Genomic DNA, 23,662 nt, shown 5'->3' on the forward strand with positions numbered 1-23,662 from the left:
TAAGTTAAAACACAGTTACACATGCATGAGCAACTGTAAACCTGCAATCTTTTGCATTATCATGATTGTTAGTTGCATTTGTGGCAAATACGTTCAGCTAAGAACTTGATTAAAAATAACATAGTTTTACGGTACTCAAAAGATAATGTTGAAATACTTGGACCTAAAGCAGAGGTCGAAAACAAAGTAAATATATAAATGTCTTGGCCAAAATGAGGTAAATAGACCTCATTGTTTGAAAAGTATCGGAGTTAATCTGTTTCCCAGTTAGGATACTAGAATATTTGGTCAGAGATATTATAATTATAGTAAACTCTTTAATTAATGATTTGATACTGATTGATACCAATCAGTATCAAATCGTACGGAGCAAATCACTTGCAAAATGAAGATAAACTCCATCAGAACTAAAGCCATTGTTGCATGATGCTGGTTTACTATCTTATGATTATAGATGATTTTTATCGCCGGGTGTGAGACTACCACGGTGCTTATTGAAGGCCTGAAGTTGCTTGAAAAAGGTTTTATTGAACTATCATCCCCTTCCATCCACGATACTGACGCTTTATTGATGTTCTATCGCAGGTTGATGTGGCTGTCATATAATTGTAGAGAATCCTACTGATAAAGCAGTTAACAAATCACTGGTTGAAATCAGGTAAATGATGCGAACCATAAGGGTGTAATTAGTCTTCTTCCCCTACTCTCTCCATTACCTGGAGAGAGTAGGGGAAGCAGAATTCGGAATAAAATATTTCAGATTTGATCAAAATTTGTTGAAAAATGCGACGTCTAAGTAGGAGAAGGGAAAAACCCATTTTGGGGATCTTTTTTCGTTATTTCCAAAATATCCTCTTTGATTTTATTAAATTAATGTTAGGAATCAAATATAACTAACAGGTAATATTCATTTCAGAATTCCAGTTGCCGCAGGTAGAGTTTTATCTCATTATTCTCGTATTAATGGTCAGAGAAAGAATCACTACATTCCCCATGTGTGTCTGCTTAAACATAGAAGAGAACTCATATATTTCCCACATACAAATAAAAAAGAGGTGTTTCACCTTATAATTAAGATCTCCATTCGACTGAATGAAGATTTTGGTTATAAGGTGTTTTTTAAAATCATTTTCGGTTTGAATATTTTGTTTGAAAATACATTACAGAGTATTTTGGTATTGTTTGTATGCATATAGAAAAACTATTTATAAATAAAACAGAATGAGAATAATTTGAGAGCGATTATGCTCAATCGGCCCCTCTAGAGTAAGAATAATTTTGGATTACTTGTCGGCTTAGTCATACAACAGCGATGATATTGTTTATAATATTGTTTATACTTTATAATCAGTAAAATCATATCATAGAATAATAGGTAATAGTTCATTAGCAAATAAAACAGACCGAATAACTCCGTTCATTATTCAATATCAACTGCTATTTGCGATCAAGTCCGTACATGAATCCACCCGATATTGTCTTCGGTTGGTTGAGCGTTTAAATTAATACCAAAGTAAAAGGCTTATTAGCTGAGTGAAAGTCTGGAAATAGCAAGGGAAAAACTCGAATTAACGAGGAAAAAAAAAAGTATTCCAATTATGTCCGTCCAAGAGCCAGGTCTTTCCAACCGCAAGGTGTAGTTGCTTCCGACTACAGTGCATTCTGCTTCGGCCGAAGAACTTTGCGACTATTCGGACAAGTTTATTAGCCTTGATTATACCCTGCCATGTGGTATTTTCAGGGTCACTTCGGATTTAATAGACATCAGCGGTCATTAGCAAGTCTACAATACGGAAAATGAAAATATAAACTTACCAGTACTGCCTACAGTGTTCTGTTCGGGATGGCTGTTGATGACATGTCCGTACATCAGCGTAACATCTAATATACCCTTTAACCTAATGCCATTTTCTCGGATGATAACTTTCCCTCCCCGCTTTTTTTTAAAAATCTTTTCACGCCATTGACGGAATCTGACTTGACCTTTTTGTGTGAGCGGCTGACGGATCTCAAGCGTAAGTGAGGAGGCAAAAACCAATAACAGTTCCTGTGTCGCTGAAGTGTAGCCGAGTGGGTCTGACTTTCTTAAGTAGTGATTTTTGACGATCGCGCCGGTCTGTCCTCTTTTGCGGGGATGTGACTGTCCTATGAGTGGAGATTTCTGCACTTCGTCAGTAGCCACCGTACGCTTGCCAAAATCTGTCAGTCGTTGCTCGTTGAAATACCGGTTTGACAACGATAAGCGAATGGGAGAAGAAGCGCCCTCTAACGACGTCAAAGAGCGCACCACAAAAAGTGCTTGTGTGATGTTTGTGCGCTGACATTTCGTAGTCTGTTGTAGTTTCGCGTAATAAAAATGCCGATAATTACAGAGGATGAACGTTTTTGTTGTGAATACAATCGCCAATTCTAGTAATTAATAGCCAGTTATTTATCTTTTTCTGGTAATCAACTTAAGACTGGCCCGGCATCTTATTATATATTACACATAGTTCAGAGAACTTATTTGGATTGTCTGCACAGGAAATGCTTTTCAAAGGAAAACCCTGTTGAGTACATTTTCACTCGATATTTACAGCTAATGAATAAAGGACTAGTAAACTCTAAAACGTCGCGTATTACTTAAAGCCATATCATAAATGCGCTAGCTTCTTTTGCTATTTTAAATAGAGGATTTTCTTTTTATCACCGATAATCAGAATGGATTGCTTCCTGTAATGTTGTGTTAGTCTAAAAAAAAAAAAAAAAAGACAGATTCTTGATAATGAATAAAATTCCTCCCCCAACTCAGTCAGAAGACAATTGGCAAAATAAATCATACATTTTTTACTCAGAACAGATACTACAATCTGCGTTAACCTTTGAAACTGTCATCTTCAAAGCAGTGTTATGGTCATGTTAAGACTTAATGCTCACGGAGGATAGTTGAAAAGAATAATTAGTCTGGTTATTCACTGCTAAGTCCATATGCAATACGTACGTGTAACTGCTAGCCACTTCACTGTTAAAATGATATCGAATTAACATTTTGAAAGGTCCAGAAGAATTGGAGCTTTTTTCCCCTTGGTTAATGCACAAATAGTGTATTAACGATGGTTAGCAAGTCCTGGATTCAACTCCAGTCTAGGAGGCGAAGAACCATTATAAGGGCTTTTCACCAGAAGGTGAGTTAGCTGGTCTCATATGGAGGTGAATGAGTTTCCCTCTCCGAAACTCCCGTTATTTATCCTCTTAAAAAAAAAAAAAAAAAAAAAAAAAAAAAAAAAAAAAAAACGCACACCAGAAGATCACACTCAAGCAATCAACAGGTGATATACAAGAACAGGGCTTCATAGCCCTAATTGCTTCAGTCAGCATTCGCCAACAATACCAGAGCAGTGAATCGGAATGTTTATTTACTGGTGAAAAGATAATATTATATGAAAAGTGTTAATAAACAGCTTGCTCTCCTCATCCAGTGATTATACATCCATGACCTGATTTTTCTCTCTCTGCAACGTAAGCAAAAGTATCAATAAATGACATTCGCTTCATAATAAGTGAACGGTGTCAACCTCGAATCAAACAAGCCGCTGTTTTATATCAGTTCGTCACCTCGCGCTTGTAATTTGCCATCCCATATCGCATGGCTATCCCAACATCTAAGTCCTACTAAAATATGTTATAATATGGACATTAGTAAATGATAAACAGCTCTTACCAATCACGTGACATGCATAATGCAGCGTGCGTTAAGTTGAAATCAACACTAGTAAAGAACAGTTGATTTAACTGTGCTAAACAAACAAGAGAGTCGCCTTCTTGGATGAATGGATTTTGGTATTTTAGGGTATTGTTAATGCGCCACATTGATTTTAGTATATTTCTCCAAAAGAATGCCAATATTTTAATTATTTCTTGTTGAAAAAACTATGTGTACTCGGAAAACTATAAAAGTAATAAATTAACAATAGTTCATTGTTAAATCGATGTATTGTTCATTTAGAAATGTTGCCTGTAAATTAATAGTTCATTGTTAAGTCGATCTGGGTATTATTTCAAATATTGTAATTTTTAATTGTTATCTTTCATTGTTTACATTAATATCTCCAATTAATTAAGAAGCACCACTGTTTGCATTTGACTCAACTAATTGGGCAAGTCCAGAGCTGATTATAATACATAATATAAAATGTCATGACAAGATTCTGTGTTACTGGCGTAACTAACTTGATTCGAAATAAACCTCCTTAATGATCGAGAGGCTCATGAGCTTAGCAGGACTGAGTGAAGACAGGAAAGCTTACTGAGAGTTTATATCTTCGTTCAATGAATGGAGTAATCACCTGAATGTCACCGCAATCGAAGTACAAGTTACGAATACCGACTCTGTAATCCGAATTGATTTTGATCTCTTAACTTTGTGTCTGTTCTCGCATACGGGTAACTAATATTTCAGAAATGCGAATATGATTGCAAAAGTTCTACATACCGCGCATGCGTGGCTAGCGAAGCAACGTAATAATTTTCATCTTCACGTCAGTAGTAAGAAAAACTGAAAACAATACTTTGAAATAATAAAAATACACTGACAGGAATAACAACAACACTTATTCCAATGTTGAACATCAGCGAATGTATTCTGGTGGGAAAAAAAAAAAAAAAAAAAAAAAAAAAAAAAACTATATACAAATTACTGAGAGAGGGTAAGGGTAGGACGGATTCAAATGAAGATAGAGAAATTAATTTGTTAGTAATCCCAGTATTATTCTAATTGAAACTGTTTGATATAACGTAATTCAAATCATTGTTTATTTAGTTGTGTACTTCGTTTTCGCTGTTATTTTGCTTTATTGGTTCTTGTCATGTCAAGGAAATAACAAATTCCCTTTTAAGTTTTCTCAGAATTCTGTCACGTACTGATCTAAGTGAAAACATTCAACACCTGAGGGAGTTGTTCCAGTCTCTTCCGAATATCACTCAAGAAAATGTGATGAAAGAAGGATCAAACACACTTTCTATCTATTACCGCGGTTTTCAAAACTACTGACAAACATGTTGAACATTTGTATATTTGTCCTCTTAATACCAATAATTTTCTCGACGATGTATCAGAAAATTGGACAAACATTAACATTTACATTGCAATATTTACCATCGCATTTGCCTTAGTTTTCTCTCTGAGAATAGTTCAAAAATTAAACTTATTTTAAGCAATATTTGTTGTTCTTAAAGACAAATTGATTTCGTTTGCTAAAGGGTGATTTTTTCCATGTGGTGTTGAATATTTAAGTTCACAGTAGGATGATAAATGTATAAGAATGTTTTAAGGTCAAGTGAAGCTCTTTGAAGCAGCCAAGCGTTTTTATATTAACTATGAAAGAAGACAGAATTCATAAAGAAAATATGCACCAACTTTAATAGCGTAATATTGCCAATATTGTTCTGATGGTAAGCTATTTTCACACGCATTACATTGTCGTTCGCAAAAAAAAGAAGCTGTGAAGAGAGTCTTCTTAGCATTTGACGTCGTTTCATTTGCATAATAATGATTTTCTATTCACTTTTTGCCGTGCAGCGTCTGAAAAAAGGTTGCTCGAGACTTGTTATGTAATACGTTGCTTCCATTATTCTCTTGCTTCGTCAGAATTACTCACCAATCATTCTAAGCGTAATTGCTTGAATCATTTGTTAAAAATCTGGTAATGTAATTGTTAATAACAATGTGTACACATCACACGTGCTACATGAATTTAATTCTTATCGGTTACAACAATTGAACTTGACAATTTTTTAAAGCAGTTGCACTTATTAACGGTAGATGGCGCGTTGGTACTCTAGGTAATTGTTGGTGGTTTCACTCACTAAGTGCATTTCACTATATATTGTTGCTAATTGTTCACTTGAGTATCATTGTTGGGATGAATGGTGTTCCAATAAATTCTATCTGTCGTTCTAATAATATTGATTTTCGAGTTGTGGTGTCAGCAAATCGTGTTCTCTTTGACAAATGATACCGTCATTGGCATTGGCTAGATATTTATTAAGTAGTGCACTGGACAATTATTTAATTATTGCCTGGGAATGAACGAAAGTAGAGGGACGGAAGGGAGAGTGTGGGATAAATGGGTATGTGACATAGCACAAAGACTAAAGCATATGAAGATTCATGGATCGGGGCTGGTTCGTATTGTCAGTGGTATCGGCAGGCCAGACACAATCCATAAATAACTAAGCTGACCGAAATCCTAAATTTATATCTACGCTGTGGGCACGCGTGGGATTAGTGCAAGACGAATGCGTGTAATGGAGTAAATGATTGATAGAATAAGTAAGATGGTTTATTACTATTAAGGGTAGTTAGCCTTGATGCAAAACAATTGATATGAATTAGATAAAATATTAAATCGTCCTCTCTTTTGTTTAAACAATTACTCAACTAAAGTATTGACTTAATAGATTATTTTAAACAATTAATGTTGTATTGTTGTACGATACAGTTCTAATTTATTGCGAGGATTATTCGTTTTGTGTTTCTTAATATAATAAAGCCAGCGATGTATACCAGAACTTTTTTTTTTTTTAATTATTTTCTCATTTAGTGGATAAATAGAGAGTTTAACTTTCCACATCATATTTCTAGTTTATTTTCGGGAAGGTGTTTGGTCAATAGAGTACAGAAGGTCCACTTTAAGTAAACATAATGGCAACATTGGATTGCCAGAGTTAGTAACATTGGTAACTTTGAATCTGTCGGTATCAAGATATTGATGAATAGTGAACAGGTGAAGCCAGCGGGTGCTACTTTTCACACTCATGTACATGACACTCCTAAATTAAGTAGAATTTTACAATTATAAAATTTTGAGTCTCATTTTAGGTTTATTTTTATTTCCACATAACTTTAAATTTTAAACAGGACATCATACGTATTCATTCATCTATAAATATATATTTTTTATTTTATATTCTCGAGTTTATCCTAGCGTTTCTGGAATTCATTCCCTCTTCCTTTCTGTTCTTTGGATGGTGGGTTGCCTTGTTTTAGTGTAAAATCTAAGCGTAACTCAGGCAGCTTTGGAGGAAGTGTTGCATCAAGAACTTCCAATCATCTTTTATGCACGAATTCGATAGGATTTCCAAGAGATATTTTAATAACACCCTCATTCTGTAACATCCTATAAATTTTTTCTTACTTGAACACTTATAAATCTCCAGGGTATTTCTTGTGTTTCATTTAGCTTTTTAGGTTAATGAAGAAGGCAAATTATAAGTAGGATATATATTATTCCACCAATTTGCATTGAATGCAGTGAATAAGAGGCGTTTGTATTCACCAGGTGGCTCCCTCTTAATGAAAAGTCTTATTATGGTAAGCGGTTGTTTTCCATGAGAATAACCTTTGAACTATAGGTAAAACAAATTCTATACCACTTTTTATTCACGCAGTTGGAGCTCCTTCATCCCTAAGGATTATTTTTGGAAATTAGTGGGCAGCTGATTTCGACCCTTTGCCGTCAACGATAGTTAGTTATTTACATATGGCGTCAGGGAATATTGTATGGTCGGTCCCGTACCTCGTAGGGTGTTCGAAGCGATGTAGAAGTGGCGGGGTCGCAGATTTCCTTTCCACACAGAGTTAGTAGAATAATCACAAACCCGCCCAAGACGGTATTCGAACAAGTATTGTGAGCTGAAATTATGATTTTTTCCCCCTTCTGGTCGTTTTTAAATACTCAGGATTAAATACCTGAGTGTTTAATCCTGAGTCAAAATACCAGTGGCGGCCGGTGAACATTTTAAGTGGGGGTGCTGCATATACGAAATAAAAAAATTTGGTATCCCACAGAAATAACGCGCGCAAGCATACGATACACTGGCCAAACGAGCAGTGTCGGAATCACTTGCAACGTGCAATGAGAAGTGCAAACGAATATCGGCGAGACTAGCTGCAATTAGCCTAACGTGATAATTCTGACACTGCGCTAGATCCCAGTGCATTTGTTTCGTAATCTAAAGCATTAATCGAGCAATTCCAATTATTAGCTATTCAATCCATGTCGAAACATAAGCTGTAACCTTTAGCATGTTGTATTGCATTTCTATAATGTTATAAGCATTGTTATTATTTATAAACACAAACAAAATTTAATTTTTTCATTTTTTCCTTGGGATGCTGCAGTGTCGCAATGCTTATGTACGAGCCGCCACTACAAAATACTATTTTCACATGGAACTCCAGTATTTAATCCTGAGTACTGGAGTTCTATGTGGAAATAGTATTTTGAGTTGGCGAACATTATCCAAAAAAAGTTTGACATTGTGGTATTCAGAAATATTAATATTTATCAGTTGCCGAATATAAATACATATTTATGCTGCAGTAAGCCTTCGCATAATGTGAAAGTCAAAAGCTTTCATTGACATGTAGAATTGAAAAGGGATGGAATACTTATTACGTACTTCAACGTTCCCTTTTCATCTTTCTTTCTTAGATGCATATGAATATAACTAACATCATAATCATAATGAATTTCACCTGTTATTGATTGTTGAACGAAAACAACATCTCTTTAACAGCGCAAAAGTTTAACAATTGGAGCTGTTGATTATTGCAAAACAATGTTATCATGACATAGGGAAAACTATTTATAGCTTTCCTGTTGCTAAAACAATATGATTGAACAGTCTGTCTTCTTCAGCAATTATAATCGTGTTTATTCACTGTCTGTTTACTTTTTTAAAGTGGGTTGTTGGAAGGATTATCTGTCGAGACTCAGCGAAGTTTGAAAAGATATTTCAAAGCGTATTGTATTACCAACACAAATTTGTTAATGAGTTCGACTTCTTTGAAGAAGTACGCGTGCTTTAACTTTATCCCTGACCTTTTATCAGCTAGAACCAGACCAAGTTATAGCGTTCTCAGTAAAAGCAGATGTTATGAAGTCTGCAGTTTAATTGACTATGGGTTTTTAAGATAAGAACCCGCATTACTTCATGCCGAGGATCGATAAGAATGTCGGCTTAAACATAACACGCTTCATTAGTCTGATGAACCACAGATGTCCCCCAAAGAACTTGAAATTCTTTTCTTTCCAGTACGATAAAGTTTTTTTTTTTGTTTAAAATTGTTTTAATCAATTCATGCATTTGATTTTGTAATCTACTGTATCGACTCAATGGAGTCCAGTTTCTTTCTGTCTTTTTTATGGACTCTGAATCTGTTTTATTTAGTCCGGATCATCAGCACAGCTGATTATTTAGTACCAAAAGAAAATTTACAGTCTTTAGAGAATTTAAATCACTATAAAATGGATTTTAATTTACTCCCAAAGGTTCTATTAAAGATAGAGGACATAAGAACTAACTACGTTTCCATAGTAACAAGGAGGCTTCTAGACTTGATGGGCTTTTAAAAGTTGAATTTACAGAACACATTTTCGTGATTCATGAGATTATTTGACCTTCTGTAATATGCAGCACGTTTCTGTAGCACCGCATGTGACCAACACGACATCTACACAATAATTATTAGCAAGAATACAACCTTTCTTGGAACTAAACCTCACAGTATTATACAAAAGATAATCGGGTGATTTTGCTCTAAGAGACCAACTCTTATGTTTTTATTCAAGCACTTAGGGCCTCCACTAATCAGGATGGTGGTCTCACATCGGGTAGTGAAATTCATCTCCCCACATAAAGACAATCATTCTCAAGACAAACATTGATTCTCTGGTTTCACCTTGATAAATAAAAAAATAGTAGGAATTTAAAGAAACTATTTTTTTGAGATGAATATTGATGAGTCTCATAGTTTGGTTTGCAACGATGCTCTTTGGTTGATAGACGTGTGTTCGAATTCCATTTAAGATGAAGAGTCTTTATAAGGACTTTTCAGCTGCAAATGAGTTACTCCGTCTTTTATACGAAGGCGTGCGATTTTTTAAATCATGGAGTATTAAGAATACACGCAGTTACCAGACACAGACTTTGCAGGCAAAATTAATTACGTTTCTATAAGGCCAAGTCACTCAGGCATTACAAGATTGAGGGAATCTGAGATAAATCTTCATAAGCGTGTCCTCAACTGGTAAACTTAGTTTAATATCACTCTTAATATCTTTCTTTAGAAATGTAAATCAATAATTTTGTGTCTATTGGATAATAAAAGGACTTGAGACCTTTTAAATGAAAAAACATTTAAAAGGTTTACATAATAAAAAAAATATTGGGCTTTTAATTGTTCGATTATAAAACTGTGTTGGTACAAAAATAGCAGATTTGATTTAATCTCTGCTATAAAAGGTTGCATTGGTTTGGCGTTTCTGTATTTTCGTATTTACTGAATGCAAAAATCCCATACGTCAGTGTTTCCCAACGTGGGTCGTACGCCCCACAGGGGGACAATTTGAATATTTTGGGGGACAATTAGAAAATGATGTTGCCTTCGTCACCTCATCACTGATATACTCAAAAAACTCATGTCGGCGATAAATCGTCGATGTTGCAACCCTGACTTTCCGAGAAAAAAACAGTTTGGACCTATGGTCCCCAAGAGGGCCGCGGTCCAAACTGTGGACCGCGGCCCTCTTTGGGCCGTAGGTTTTGTTGACGCGGCTGTGAAATAATGAAAACAAATTTAAAATGTTTTAAGACTAAGTAGAATTTTTTATCTTAAAAGAAACGTATTTCCTTTTTATTATTTATTATTTCTTTTTTGTTATTTTTTATATTTTAATTGAAAAAAAATTACACATTGGTGCGGGTTCGCAAATTTTGCTTCCTGCGTATTTCGGTGCTTAATGAATATTAGTAAATATTGCTTATTCATATAAGTTTCATTTCAAAGCAGAAATCTAAGAATTGCAGTTTCAAATATTTCCCCTGATATTGACTTTTTGTGTAGTAGTATTGAAACATATTAAATTGTTATTAAACTTCTTTTATGTTTTTAATTCTTTCTTTATTACTAATCGTTCGACGTTTCATGTGCTTGTACTGCAAATGTAAATTAAAATATCTATATAAAAATATAAGATAATGTGGCATGTCAAATGTGTATGTACGATGCTAAAAATGTAATATTTGCATTTGATTTTTGCAATATGTTTTGTATTGAATATAAATACAATAAATATTATAATAATATATGTCTATATTACGAATTTTTTTCGAGGAGGCCGTGAAATATTTTAACTTTTCCAAAGGGGGTTTTTACATCCAGAAGTTTGGGAAGCACTGCTGTAAATGACTTGCTACTGAAAAAAAAAAAAAAAAGAAATCATCTGGATATCACAAAGCATGGGGATTTGAGATTGAAAATGACTAAATTAGTACCTCAAATAAAAACTCTTTGCAGCAGACATCAAGCTCAAGGATCGCATTAACTTGGATTTTATTTTCCCGAGTTCAGTTCGATTTATGTTTTATAATATACAAAGTGTAATATAAAATTTATATTCATTGAAGAAAGTCAAATTAAAACAGTTTTACCTATGTTCCTTTTTTTATTTAAAGTACGTATTTATATTATACTTTTTCAGAACTTGGCTGACTATTATGCTAGAGGGGAAATCAAAATCTTTGAGGCGTTGAAGCGGGGGCATGATCCAAAAAACGTTGGTAAACACTGCCCTGCTTAATCTAAGCCATACGTCACGTGGTTTCAAAATGAATTTCACTAAAGCATAAGACGACAACAATGGCAATAGATCTTGTTGAGTCCAATGGTGATATCAAAGATGGCGGGTTTTACGTGGATTAAATTTAAGTGTCTCACGGTGTCTTCCGAGATGTCACAATTAATTTACGCGTCTTTCATAATGTCGATATTTTTCGTACGCTGACCTCTAACTCTCGGTCTGTGTGTGTGTGTGTGTGCGCGCGCGCGCGCGAAACATCGTTACAAAAATGCAATTACTTTGTTCGATGCGTTTCCAGTAATACTTTCTTAGTAATGGCCGAATACTAAACTTAGCCAGAGGAACATAATTCACTGTTTTGCAGCGATTAGTGTCTCGTATATTGTGGCCGCAGACAAGTAATACGATCCGACAAACGTGGGCTTGCTTATGGAGGTCGCTCGTCCACTTTATCTGGTCGAAGAAGACCGTTGTTTTTCATTGAGAAATCTTTCATTGAAGTTTTCGGTATTTAATCCCAGTTCGCCCTAAAAGCAATAAAACAATGAAGGCAACCTGTTTCATTATGAAGAGTTAGTTGGGCACAAAATCTCTTTAATCTCTTTATCCATGCGCAGCTTAGACAGGATGTTACTTCAATGAGTTTCACGACAGTTCAATCGAACAGCTTGAATATTGAAACTCATTATTCACCGGGCTGTCAGTGAAATGTTTCGGCTTTCTTTTTAATCCCTCAGAGCACACATAGCTTAGATTTCTGGTGTTCGACAGTGTCGGAATACCATTTGAGTAATATAATGATATTCGAGGGATATACCTTCATTAATATCTGATTGAAGAAGGTTTGAAAATAAGTTATTTCAATGATCTGATGATGGCGGTGTGAAATAAATTATTTGAATCATCTGATGACGGTTTGAAATAAATTATTTGAATCATCTGATGAAGGTTTGAAATGAGTTATTTAAATCATCCGATGAAGAAGTTTGAAATAGTTATTTGAATCATGTGATGAAGGTTTGAAATGAGTTATTTGAATCATCCGATGAAGTTTGAAATGAGTTATTTGAATCATCCAATGAAGTTTGAAATAGTTATTTGAATCATCCGATGAAGTTTGAAATAGTTATTTGAATCATCCGATGAAGAAGGTTTGAAAATAAATTATTTGAATCATCCGATGAAGAAGGTTTGAAAATAAATTATTTGAATCATGTAATGAAGGTTTGAAATAAGTTATTTGAATCATGTAATGAAGGTTTGAAATAAGTTATTTGAATCATCCGATGAAGAAGTTTGAAATAGTTATTTGAATCATCCGATGAAGAAGGTTTGAAAATAAATTATTTGAATCATGTAATGAAGAAGGTTTGAAATAAGTTATTTGAATCACCTGGTGAAGAATCATGAACTACATGATTTGAATCATGTGGTGAAAATAACCTTTTATTTCAGATACACAGAATTTTTCGCATCGTTCAGATGAGTATGAAAGATTGAGATTTCCGCTTGTATAAAATTCACTTGTCGGAGATTGTCTTAAATATACAGATTCAGAACAGCGCACGCTATCAACCTCTACAGAAGATTACGCGCAGTGTCATCCATTGTAGATTATTTTAGGAAAATCGCAGTATCTTTAACACACGATGTAACTACCACATGGATAACTTGGTTTATCTAAATTAAAAATTTTATCAGTATTTACGTGTTTATGCGGATTGCCGTAATTTTTTGGTTTGTTTATTATTTGTAATTACCTGATTTTATTCCTGTCCATTCACGCTATGAATTATTAAATGTGCAATTTATGCAATTCATAAGATTAAAAATTAGGGAGCTCCCATATTTGGAAGTTTAGTTTCTCCGTCTCTTTTGTGGAATTCTCAGAGGCAAGTAACGAACTGTCAGTCGGTCGCTTAAGTCTACCATGATTGAGAGCGTGTCTAGATTGCTCGAGTGGATTCACTTCCTGGTTAAGTTACTCGGTGTGCTTTGAGCGAAGCGGATAAGTGTGTTGCAAACCCATCACGATAACAACAAGGTTCAATAAGCGATCGTTTCGCGTAAGTTATTTAGGCCATAAACCGAAGAAGCGAGAAGTTTTGGTAGCCTTGAGAATATTTGTCTCATCTCGTGTTAATATTTTACATTATATTGCAGAGACTTACTCACTTAACAATATCTTTTATTATTATTATTATTTCCGGCTGGATTAGAATGTTCACTTTTTTTTTTTTTTGAAACTCGAAGGTCAGAATATTTAAGAAAAACCTCGAAAACAGTTGGGCAATCTTTTCCGTGGAAAGAAGACGCCACCCTTTGTAGTTTGTGGTTGAACCGCAATCACGGTAAGCTCGAGATGGGAGTGTTCAGATGTAGCAACGAGAATAAGATAGCAAAGTAGAAATATCAGTCATGCTATTGGATCGCTTAGCCCTTTTATTTTCTAGTAAAAAGTAGTGGGAATAATATTTTCCTCTCTCTTCTTGTTATCGTATTAAGATATGGATTCATTTGGATTTTTAGTTTATATTTTTTTTAAGTTTTTTTTTTTTTCTTGGACAATTCAGACTATGGAATAAACTAAATTTCAATATAAAACAATTATGAAGTCATGCTATGGCACTTTCTGGTTACCATGACAACAGACCAATCTTCTGAAATGAGATATTCCAGTACACCATATCAGAAGATTGGTCGTTTGTCATCTCTCTCTTTCTCCCTACTTCTACTTTTGATTTATTTCTGGACGTTGTAGTTAAACTATAATCAATGAAGGAAATCAAGTCTACTTTACAGTATTGTTGCAAGTTTATTAACTTATTTACTTGGTGCTTAACAAAAATAGACTCAGGTCTAAACTCTCGTGTATGCTTTTTTAATAATAAAAAAAAAAGATTCAAGTGGATATGGAATCCAACATTATTTCAAAGCCGAATATATAGACACTACAAGATTTTCGTGAATATATAGAAAGATATTCCGAATATATAGAAACTATAAAAGTTTCGGCGAATCCAAGCGTAAGCAACCTTTCAGAACAGGGGCAACTCGTATGGGAAGGAATGACTTCTGCATCACTTCAACCAGGGTATTTTATTTTAGATCTGGGTCTGGCTCCCACTGATTAGACCTCAACAAAGGTCGAAACCGGTCTGAGTAGTGACCTCTCCATAATGCATAGCATCATATATGTCCTCAAGAAGATGCGCTTTGCATTATGGAGAATACTAAGGAAAGTGATCAGAACTTACTCCACCTTTGCCACGAGTTGCCCCTGTCCTGAAAGGTTGCTTACGCTTGGATCCCCCCGAAATTTATAGTTTCTATATATTATTAGGCACGAAAGTCTTGTCGTTTCTATATATTATTAGGCACGAAAGTCTTGTCGTTTCTATATGTTCGGCTTTGAAATAATGTTGGATTTAATATCCACTTAATTTGTATAATTTTGCATCGCCGAAGTGAAGCCTTTTGGCTCTTTATTTCAGTAAGATTCAAGTTTATTATGGAACTAATCTAATTGACTTCTTGCTTCTATTTAATATGGATTTGAATTATTTCTAATTTAATACGTGAAAAGAATTTATTCTCATGGATTCTTTTCATGACCAAGCTATTTAGTCAGGGTAAGAAGATTTGTTTCTATTTCATTGTGAATCCAGTGTAGGTATTCTGGTTAAATTAAGCAAGGAATCCAAGTTTTCGGTTTTAGCGTAGAATAGAGTTATGGTTATCAAGCCGCTTTAGACATAGTTTGTGCATCCTGTCTGCTGTGCGTGTATTATATTTATAATCATGAATACTCAGGAGAGAGAGGTTTCCACTTACGAAAGCGAATTATAATTGGCCTCTATGCATCTTTTGAAGTGCTCTCCTTCATAGTGCCAGCCACTGAAGAGCTTGGAAAGTAGTGCATTTGCTCCAGGCGCTGATTCACAACAATCTAATTGGTACGAAGTATTAACCTAAGTATTAAAAAATACTTCAAAACTTAATGATCTTGAGGTTGCCTTACCAAGACCAAAATATAATTTTTAATGTTTTGATTTCATACTTTATAATTAGTTAATTATTTGTTAATAATAATCTTTGTTTACACAGTTTTGTATGAGATTAAGTATCAATTAATCGTAGTGTAATTGATAGCGGAACGGGAATTTGAATGAGGTTTCAAGGTGTTTACGTCTAATTAAGCAGGATTTGTAGGCAGTAAAGGAAACTGTACATCCGATACGTTGGCATTTTATTTTTATAAACGGTTAAAGGTAACCGTTTATCAAAATCATTTTACGAAACGTAAACAACTTCTTATGCTAATCTCCGGATCATGTTTCTGTATTTAGAGAAGGTTTCACCTTTCTTGATGTAAACAGGTCGGATTTGAAGCCACCATCGAAAAGGTGTTCATTTGAGTTATGGCGAGAGTTAACAATTTTTTAAGCCTAATCAGGAAATGGAGTTCAGATTAATATAGAAGGAGAAACTATTTGAACATATTAAAAGAACATTCTGATAAATGTATGAAATGTGACTTTAACAACAAAAAAAAAAAAACATTAAAGATTTGTTACGAATGGACAATTTAGGGATATGTGATAGGACCTTGTGATTCTGGATGCAAGTTATTTTAAAGCTTTGAGAAAAAGCGTCATTCAAAGCCCTGTCATTTGAGGAATGATCAGGCTCTGGGGGAATATCAGCAACTGCTTCAGATTTTAACGTTGTACAATTGGATTGCGACATACTTTAACGAACGGACATCACTCTAAGTTAATCTGAGGATAGAATAGATACCACGAAACAGTGGAATATCAAAGGAAGACCTGAAATAAGTACACATGATGATTCTGGAGATTTTCATGAACTAAATGAAGTCACCAATGCCATTTGACTATACTATTAACGAATAACTATAGTTGAAGACAGATGCAAGTTGGCATTACATTGAGCTTAGGACTCTAAATGATTTTTTAATATTACGTTAATTGTGTGTATTCTCTTGTCCGAAATGCCTTCGTACAGTCGTGAAAGTTTTCCATCGCTTGAAGAGCATCGGAGTTCTCTTCCCGTTGGTGACATTAAGAACCTTTATGCAGAGAATTTATTGACTTGAAGGGGTTAGCCCATGTCAACGGAAGTATTTCCTCTTGCATAAGATACAAACCAGTCAGAGAACACATGTAGTTTATAGTTACACTGCCCTCAGAGGAATGAGAAGTTATGGCTACACCAGCAAGTCCTCCCATGAGGGGAGGGGTGGGAGAAGAATTTATCCCTTAAGGAAGGAGGAGATAATCAAAATATATTTAAGATCAAAAGTATTTAATATAGTTTATTGAAAATTAAGATGTAGAAAGTAACAGAAAAAATTCTGAATAATAGTTTACTCTAACGTTTTTTATCCCACTTTTTTATGTGGGGGGGGGGTAAGCAAGTTCATTATAAACTGCACGTGTAACTCAGCATCCAACTCGTATCCATAGTGAAAATTGACATTTCAAAACTTCAGTTATTTTAAGGACAAATATCAGTCAAAAATCAATTATGAAATGTATGTTTTATTAAAATGAAAATGAACCAAAGGACTGTTTTAGTAATTAGAACACAAAGTTTCGAGCAGGCAATAATGATTGCCTTTTGTTATCGATAAAAAAAGGCAAATAATAACACGATACAACCTCCCCCACCATAACATAACGCACGCACATAAATAGCCGTTGAAACACAAGAAAAAGCAGAAAGGTTACCCAATAAAATATTTTAAAAAGCTATGCAAAGTCGCCCAAGCAGATATTTGTTTACGTCTAATAGCACTTACGTAACAAAAGTGTGTGAACATTAATAGCGGACATTATTGGGTATTGCGCAACCCCACCATTGGACGGTAAACGTAATCACTTCTTGGGAGGTCTGAGTAAGTCGATAGTTTTCAAGTATCGATTCCCAGCATCCGCATTCCTTCTCCTAATAATGCAATTACTTGTTTCTTATACAACTTAAGAATATGTTTAATACGCGTTCTGGCCTTGATACTTCCTAAGAACGACGTTTTGTCTTAGAAGTCTGTCATCCGCCTGCCAAAATTTTCACTTTCTCTACTCAAGTCTTCAACGATCCCAAACAGTGACGTTTTACACACACACACACAAAAAAAAAAAAAAAACGTGATATGATATCTAGTTCGACGCGTGACATTCAGGTCAACTTGATATTAAACGCCATATGTCACATGCAATCTCACAATGACGGTGTTTGACATATTTCAATCTTGAAATGGTTCCCAGTTCCCCATAAAATGCCGGGTTTTAATGGATGAAAAGATTATCTCACTCTTCTACAATCTTTCCTTCGGATGATAATAGTTTCCAGAAGAAACTGCTATCATAACTACCAGACTTACTAAGAATAGTGTTTGGTGCCTTTAGGAGTTACTGAAACTGCTATCAGACATGCCTAAAGCAGGTACCGAAAAGGTCTCTGACCCTTCAAAGCAGCACTTCCATCCTAAGAACGACTTATTCAGTAATAATTCCAATTTTTGCGTTCAGCATGTATGTTAAATCTTGCTTTGTTCTTCTATAATATAAGATTCTGTCTCATTTAGATCCTTTATGACGTCACTGTTTTAAATCACTGAGGGACTTCCTGTGTGCTGCTACTAGTAGGTCACTGCTTCTGTATGATCGATATACGCACTTGTTCATGAAAATAAACATTCGCCTGCTAGCTGAGCGAGAGAGAACTAAAATATTGATGCCTATGGGGATGTTTGTCTAAAAGGTTAGTTGAGAATGCGTATTCTAGTTCCATCAGCTGTTCCAGTAGAACATCTCTGTAGGACGGGATAGACAGGTTGTTTAGTTGACGAAGCGAGTGTATTAAATCTGAAATAGAATAGTAACGCTTATAATTTAAAAAAAATTATAACGTTAAAATATATTTAAAATTATTGCAAGTTTAAGTTCTGTAAAGGCTTGCTATGAATATTTTTCTGATTTTAATACGTGAAAATTTATTTCGATATTTGATTTAAGAAAAAGTTATAAGGCTGTGGAAAGATTAATCGTATAGAATTAAGAAACTGGATAAATTGTTTAGGATAGCTTAAGATTAAAAAGTATTATGATAGTCGTAATCACCAGTTTTTTCTTCTGTTTTTCTCATTGTATCATCCGTATTTATTCTCATTCGTTCGATTTTTTTAAATTTTACGACAGTTTATGTGATAATAGTGTTCTGAATGCCTTCAGAAAACTTAAAAAACTTCAAATAAAAAAAATAAATAAATAAAAAGAGTGACAGAAGCAATTATGATCAAGAAAAACAATTCGACTTTATTGTATATCGGAATTTCCGGCATTTATGTTATGATAACCTTCGTAGAAAGTCAATTAATCACCTTGATCCGTTACTAACCTTTTTATTTGATTTTTCTCCCCTCTAGAGTTGTTACATTTTCGCATCTTCTAATGCATTTGATATTAAATTCCAAAGAATTTAACAAGTGATGTTTCTCTAGAAGATTAATTGCTATGTGAACGCAATACCCTTTAAAAGTATTTTCATTTGATAGCTACGAACGTTAAAACAATTACATTTTAATCATGAGCGACCTTCTCTTTGTTATAATAAAACAAGGCTGTGTTAGGAAGAATGAACTTGGTAATTTATTCATTGTCATTTTGAGTAGAGCACGTGTGGTAGTTTTGAGAGCTTTTTAAACAATTGGAAGTGCGACATTCAGGTTTTTCATAAATTACAAGTCAGATTGGATGCATCTCTAATAAATGCTAATTCCATTGTTTGATATCCTGTTAAATTTTTATGGATTTCAAATTTAGTCATCTGATTTGCAACAATCAAATCAGTAAGCTCGTGCTCCTTTATTTTTTTTTTTTGTTTGCTTGCAGTAAAACTGCATGAAATGAAATCAACAATGAAATGAAATCAACAATAATGACTGTTTATTTAGGAGTTAATCCTTGATATTAACTATTCTGGCATCGTGAAAGCCATTTGTTTTTTTAAGACCGTGAATTTTTTTCTAGTTGCAGCTTTTGAAACTTGCATGAATGCGATCATTCTAATTGGTTATCACCGAAGTTAATATTTTTGTATTATAACAAAAGTGATTCTAGTCAATTTTATATCTGCTATTCATTTTTATTTTTCTTTAGAAATGTTGGAGCTTCATTCAAGTTTACTTTTATATTTTTAATTTAATTTAATTTATTTTTGAAATTTTAACCTTTTTTTAACATTCAAGTTTACTCCTTTTCGATGTGAAAATAACGCTAAAATATTTGGGTTTTTAAAATTTATTTGCGTTGCATAATTGAAAAATTTTCAGAATATTTTTTCCGAGTTACGATAAATTCAGTTAGCCGCATTTCAAGAAGTTCTATATAAGGTTTGCGTATAGTGATTTAAGTTATCAATATTTATTTGCTTTTTTTTGTGTGCAAAGGAATTGAAAAATATAAACCTAAAATTTCGACAAAAATGCCATTAAGGATTTTATTTTAAATTTAAAGGTCTAAATAAAAAAATAGACAAAACGTGCAATATTTAATATTTGTAATGTCTTTAATTGCCTATATTAATCGGGGATTGTCTAGGGAACCAAATACTTTTAAAATCTTACCATAGATAAGTATACGAGTAGCGAAGTTTGACTTAATTTCGGAAGTAGATAAAGTAAAACCCATATAATTAATCTTAGATTTATCTGTTAGATCAGTTCTTCCTCTTAACATGTTAAGCTCATTAGCCTGTCGTGGCTAAGTAGGTCTACTGAATAGTCTACTGTACACACGATGCAGTTCTTCAGTTGAAAATCTCTTTTACGAGGTTCGTGTTCAAACCCGGGTCTCCCCAAGCAAACAAAGGTCATCGTTATTACTAACCAAACCACGATATCTTTGATGAAAATCTTACATAACCAATTTTAAAAAATATTAACCATCAAATCCAATTCAAAGATATTTCATTTTTATAAGGCAGTGTATAAATGCGACAACCACAATCTGATCACGTGACAATTAAAAAAAATTAACCGTCACTAGCAGACCCATCAGTCCAATAAAAAAAGAAGAAAACACTAAAAGATCTTAATGAAAATAACCGATAAAGTCGGCCACGGAAAATGTCTTTCATACTTGGCAAAGCAAACAAGTTCCTACAATAAAACAAGCTATAATCTTTGACTTCCAAGATGAAATGAAATTACCAGGCTCGGAAACCTCTCACGATCCAATCAAACAACCCACAATCAACACCGAGAAACCCTGCAGTGTATTCTTTCATCTACCTTGAAGGAATAATCTATTGGCTTTTTTTTTTCACAAAACGTCATAACACTTCATCTGTGTTATTGATTGTATAAAAGGTACGTGCAACTCGCAATATAAATCTTTCCCATGGAGATTAAATTTAAAACAGCCGAACAGCAAATGCGCTGTACTTTTTCTTTCTTTATATGAGTATTTTTTTTTTTACATTTTTTCCCCATTTTTTTTGTATTTTTTATATCTGAAATTTCCTTTAGAAAAGGAGTAAAAATTTTGTTTATGCACTCCGAAAAATAGGTCAAATTTCTAAATATCTGATTATCCAAGGTAAGACGCCCCTTTCTATTGATTTGAGAATTAATATAAGAAGATTCATTATTATTAAGTTAATCAATGATTTTTTATGTGTTTACACTAAACTTTTTTTATTTTGTTTTCCAACGTGTTGTGTAATAAGGCCTTTTTTGTTAATTTAAGTAATTTGTTCCTTTTCCATGCGAAAATAATGTTAAAATATTGATGTTAAAATACTGATGATCATAGCTTATCATAATATAAAACATCTGGATGATTGCGCCATCTAGTGCATGGTTTTTCAAACATTAAATCGTTTGAAGAAAATTAAACCGAATGGCATTGATTTTACACTGCTAAAGAATATTTTAGAAATCATGTTTAGTTCTTTGAAATATAGAAAAATTATGATAAAAATGAAAGTGCAGTATCTTATGTATACGAAAGTTAATATCAGTGTTTTCAACGAAGAAATATTTCACCATCATGAAGTGTTGGCGCTTGAAAAAATTCAACTTTGCTTCATGAAAAATGTACGTTATCAAAGAGACTCATACGTGATCTGCGTATGCTGCCATCTAGTAGCGCGATATATAATTAAAATGACTTCAACTATTGATGGAATTAATAGAAGAAAATGCCTTTTAGGAAATTTCATGTTTAAATTGATCCACCAGTCAATAGGTTTACACACAATGCGGATTACTCAGGCCATTCTTTACTCAGGCAGTTTTTTCCTGATCTGCAAATGGATCAGGATAGAACGAGGAATGCAGTACCATCCCTCGAATATCAGCGAAAGGGACACTTACGATGGAGGCATGCTCTCGTATGTGTGTGTGTGGGGGGTGGGGGTGGGGGGGAGGGTTAATGATCAGTGGCAACACTTGTTCACATTTTTAGCGATACGGTTACCGTATCCTCTTTATGCCATTGCCCTCCGAGTTCAAATGGTGGAGGAGTATCTTGAAACCGAAGATACCAATGACTACTGAGAGCAGCACGATCCCCAGACTTAAACCGAATTGAACATATGTTGGATGCCCTTGGGCATTGCATCAGACGTCGACAGCTAACGCCTCGGTCACTTGGTGAGCTAAAGTCTGCTCGTGTGTAAGAATGATTTGTTGCCACAGGATCTTATAGACACCCATATATCGTGATCCACCGTTGTTATGCCTATTTGGCAGTTCGATGGGATCATATCCTTACTTATATTAGGTGACATGTTTGAGAGCATATTGTATCGCCTTATCCCTATCGTAAGTTTCTCGCTCTCTCCGTATTTCATTGTTATTCTGTTTTACCTAACCATAACTAGATTTTGTCCTCATTCATCGCAAATTGCACGAGCTCCATCATCACACGTTTCCAAGTGTATCATTCATTTTCTCGAGAAGTGTATCAACATCTTCAATTTAGGATCATTAGGAAACCAACTGTTTTTCCAAATTCTGTACTCAACACAGAAGCCCACAAAACGATCTGGATTCAATTTCTTTGATAATAAATGAGGTCACCCTGAAAGGATTGTTTTTATTGGAGTTCTATATAGTCCATAGACATATTTTATGGTTGTTTGTACTCACTAAATGATACACCGACTTTTAATATACATTACTTCACTTGATTTCTGTTGTGGCTGAGTGTCAAAAAAAGGAGAAAGGTACCAGAATCTGTATTCCAAAGTAGGGTCTGTCTCCCGCTGAAGCTAAACTTGAAGCATACACATTGCTTGTGAAAAATACAAACCTTTTTTTTAATAACTGTTTTTGTATTCAGTTATTATATTGAATTGTTGGCATCTGATCTCACCACGTGTAATAGGAAGGCTTGTGTTTGTTGATGGGAGCGATAATACCGAATTCAAGCAACATATGTTAAAGCCGAAATTATAATAGCATAATGGATGTGTTCTATGGCTAATTTTTTTTTTTTTTTTTGCAGCAGGAAACCGCGTTTTTTAATAAAGAGTAAACCTAAAGGCCAATTCATTCAGAATGCCTATTTTCTTCACGTGATTTCAACTATTGAAGAGATAAAAAAATGTAGCGTTTGCTACACCATTTATCTCTTCAATCGTTATAATTCCCCCCAGTCTGTTAAACTGAAAGAAGTAATGTTAGAAAGATATGTTACACATAATAATAAAAGAATTCTGTGCTAAACGCAGGTCACAAAAACAGTACTTGTAAAACACAGAAGAATATTCACACCATAACCAACCTCTTGAAGTTGTAGCGTCAAATACCACGAGCCATTTAGATCATATGTGATTTTTGTTTAAGAAACGAAACCAAGTAGAACCTTGAAGCCATCTGAAAAACATTTTAATTGTTGTAATTAAAATGTAATTTAATTGTTTTAATTGTTGCAAGCGCACAGCAGTTTGTGTGAAACAAGAATGAAGTTTGTTACCTAGAAAACAGCATTTCTAAAGCGCATGCG

General features: G+C 34.1%; 1 protein-coding gene across 1 annotated transcript in view; it reads right to left on the bottom strand.

Moving 5' to 3' along the window:
- LOC150094336 (neuropeptide CCHamide-1 receptor-like) overlaps nt 1-23,662 on the bottom strand; it is a 69,700-nt gene that overhangs the window by 26,409 nt on the left and 19,629 nt on the right. Inside the window, exon 2 of the mRNA XM_090412441.1 lies at nt 1,816-2,409. Within this exon, the coding sequence (XP_090268567.1) occupies nt 1,816-2,409 (594 nt within the window). The remainder of the gene's footprint in view (nt 1-1,815; nt 2,410-23,662) is intronic.

The sequence above is a fragment of the Typopeltis vanoorti genome, chromosome 22, assembly GCF_054136105.1.
Source record: "Typopeltis vanoorti isolate ZY-2024b chromosome 22, IOZ_Tvanoo_1.0, whole genome shotgun sequence".
In the NCBI taxonomy this organism is placed as follows: Eukaryota; Metazoa; Arthropoda; class Arachnida; order Uropygi; family Thelyphonidae; genus Typopeltis; species Typopeltis vanoorti.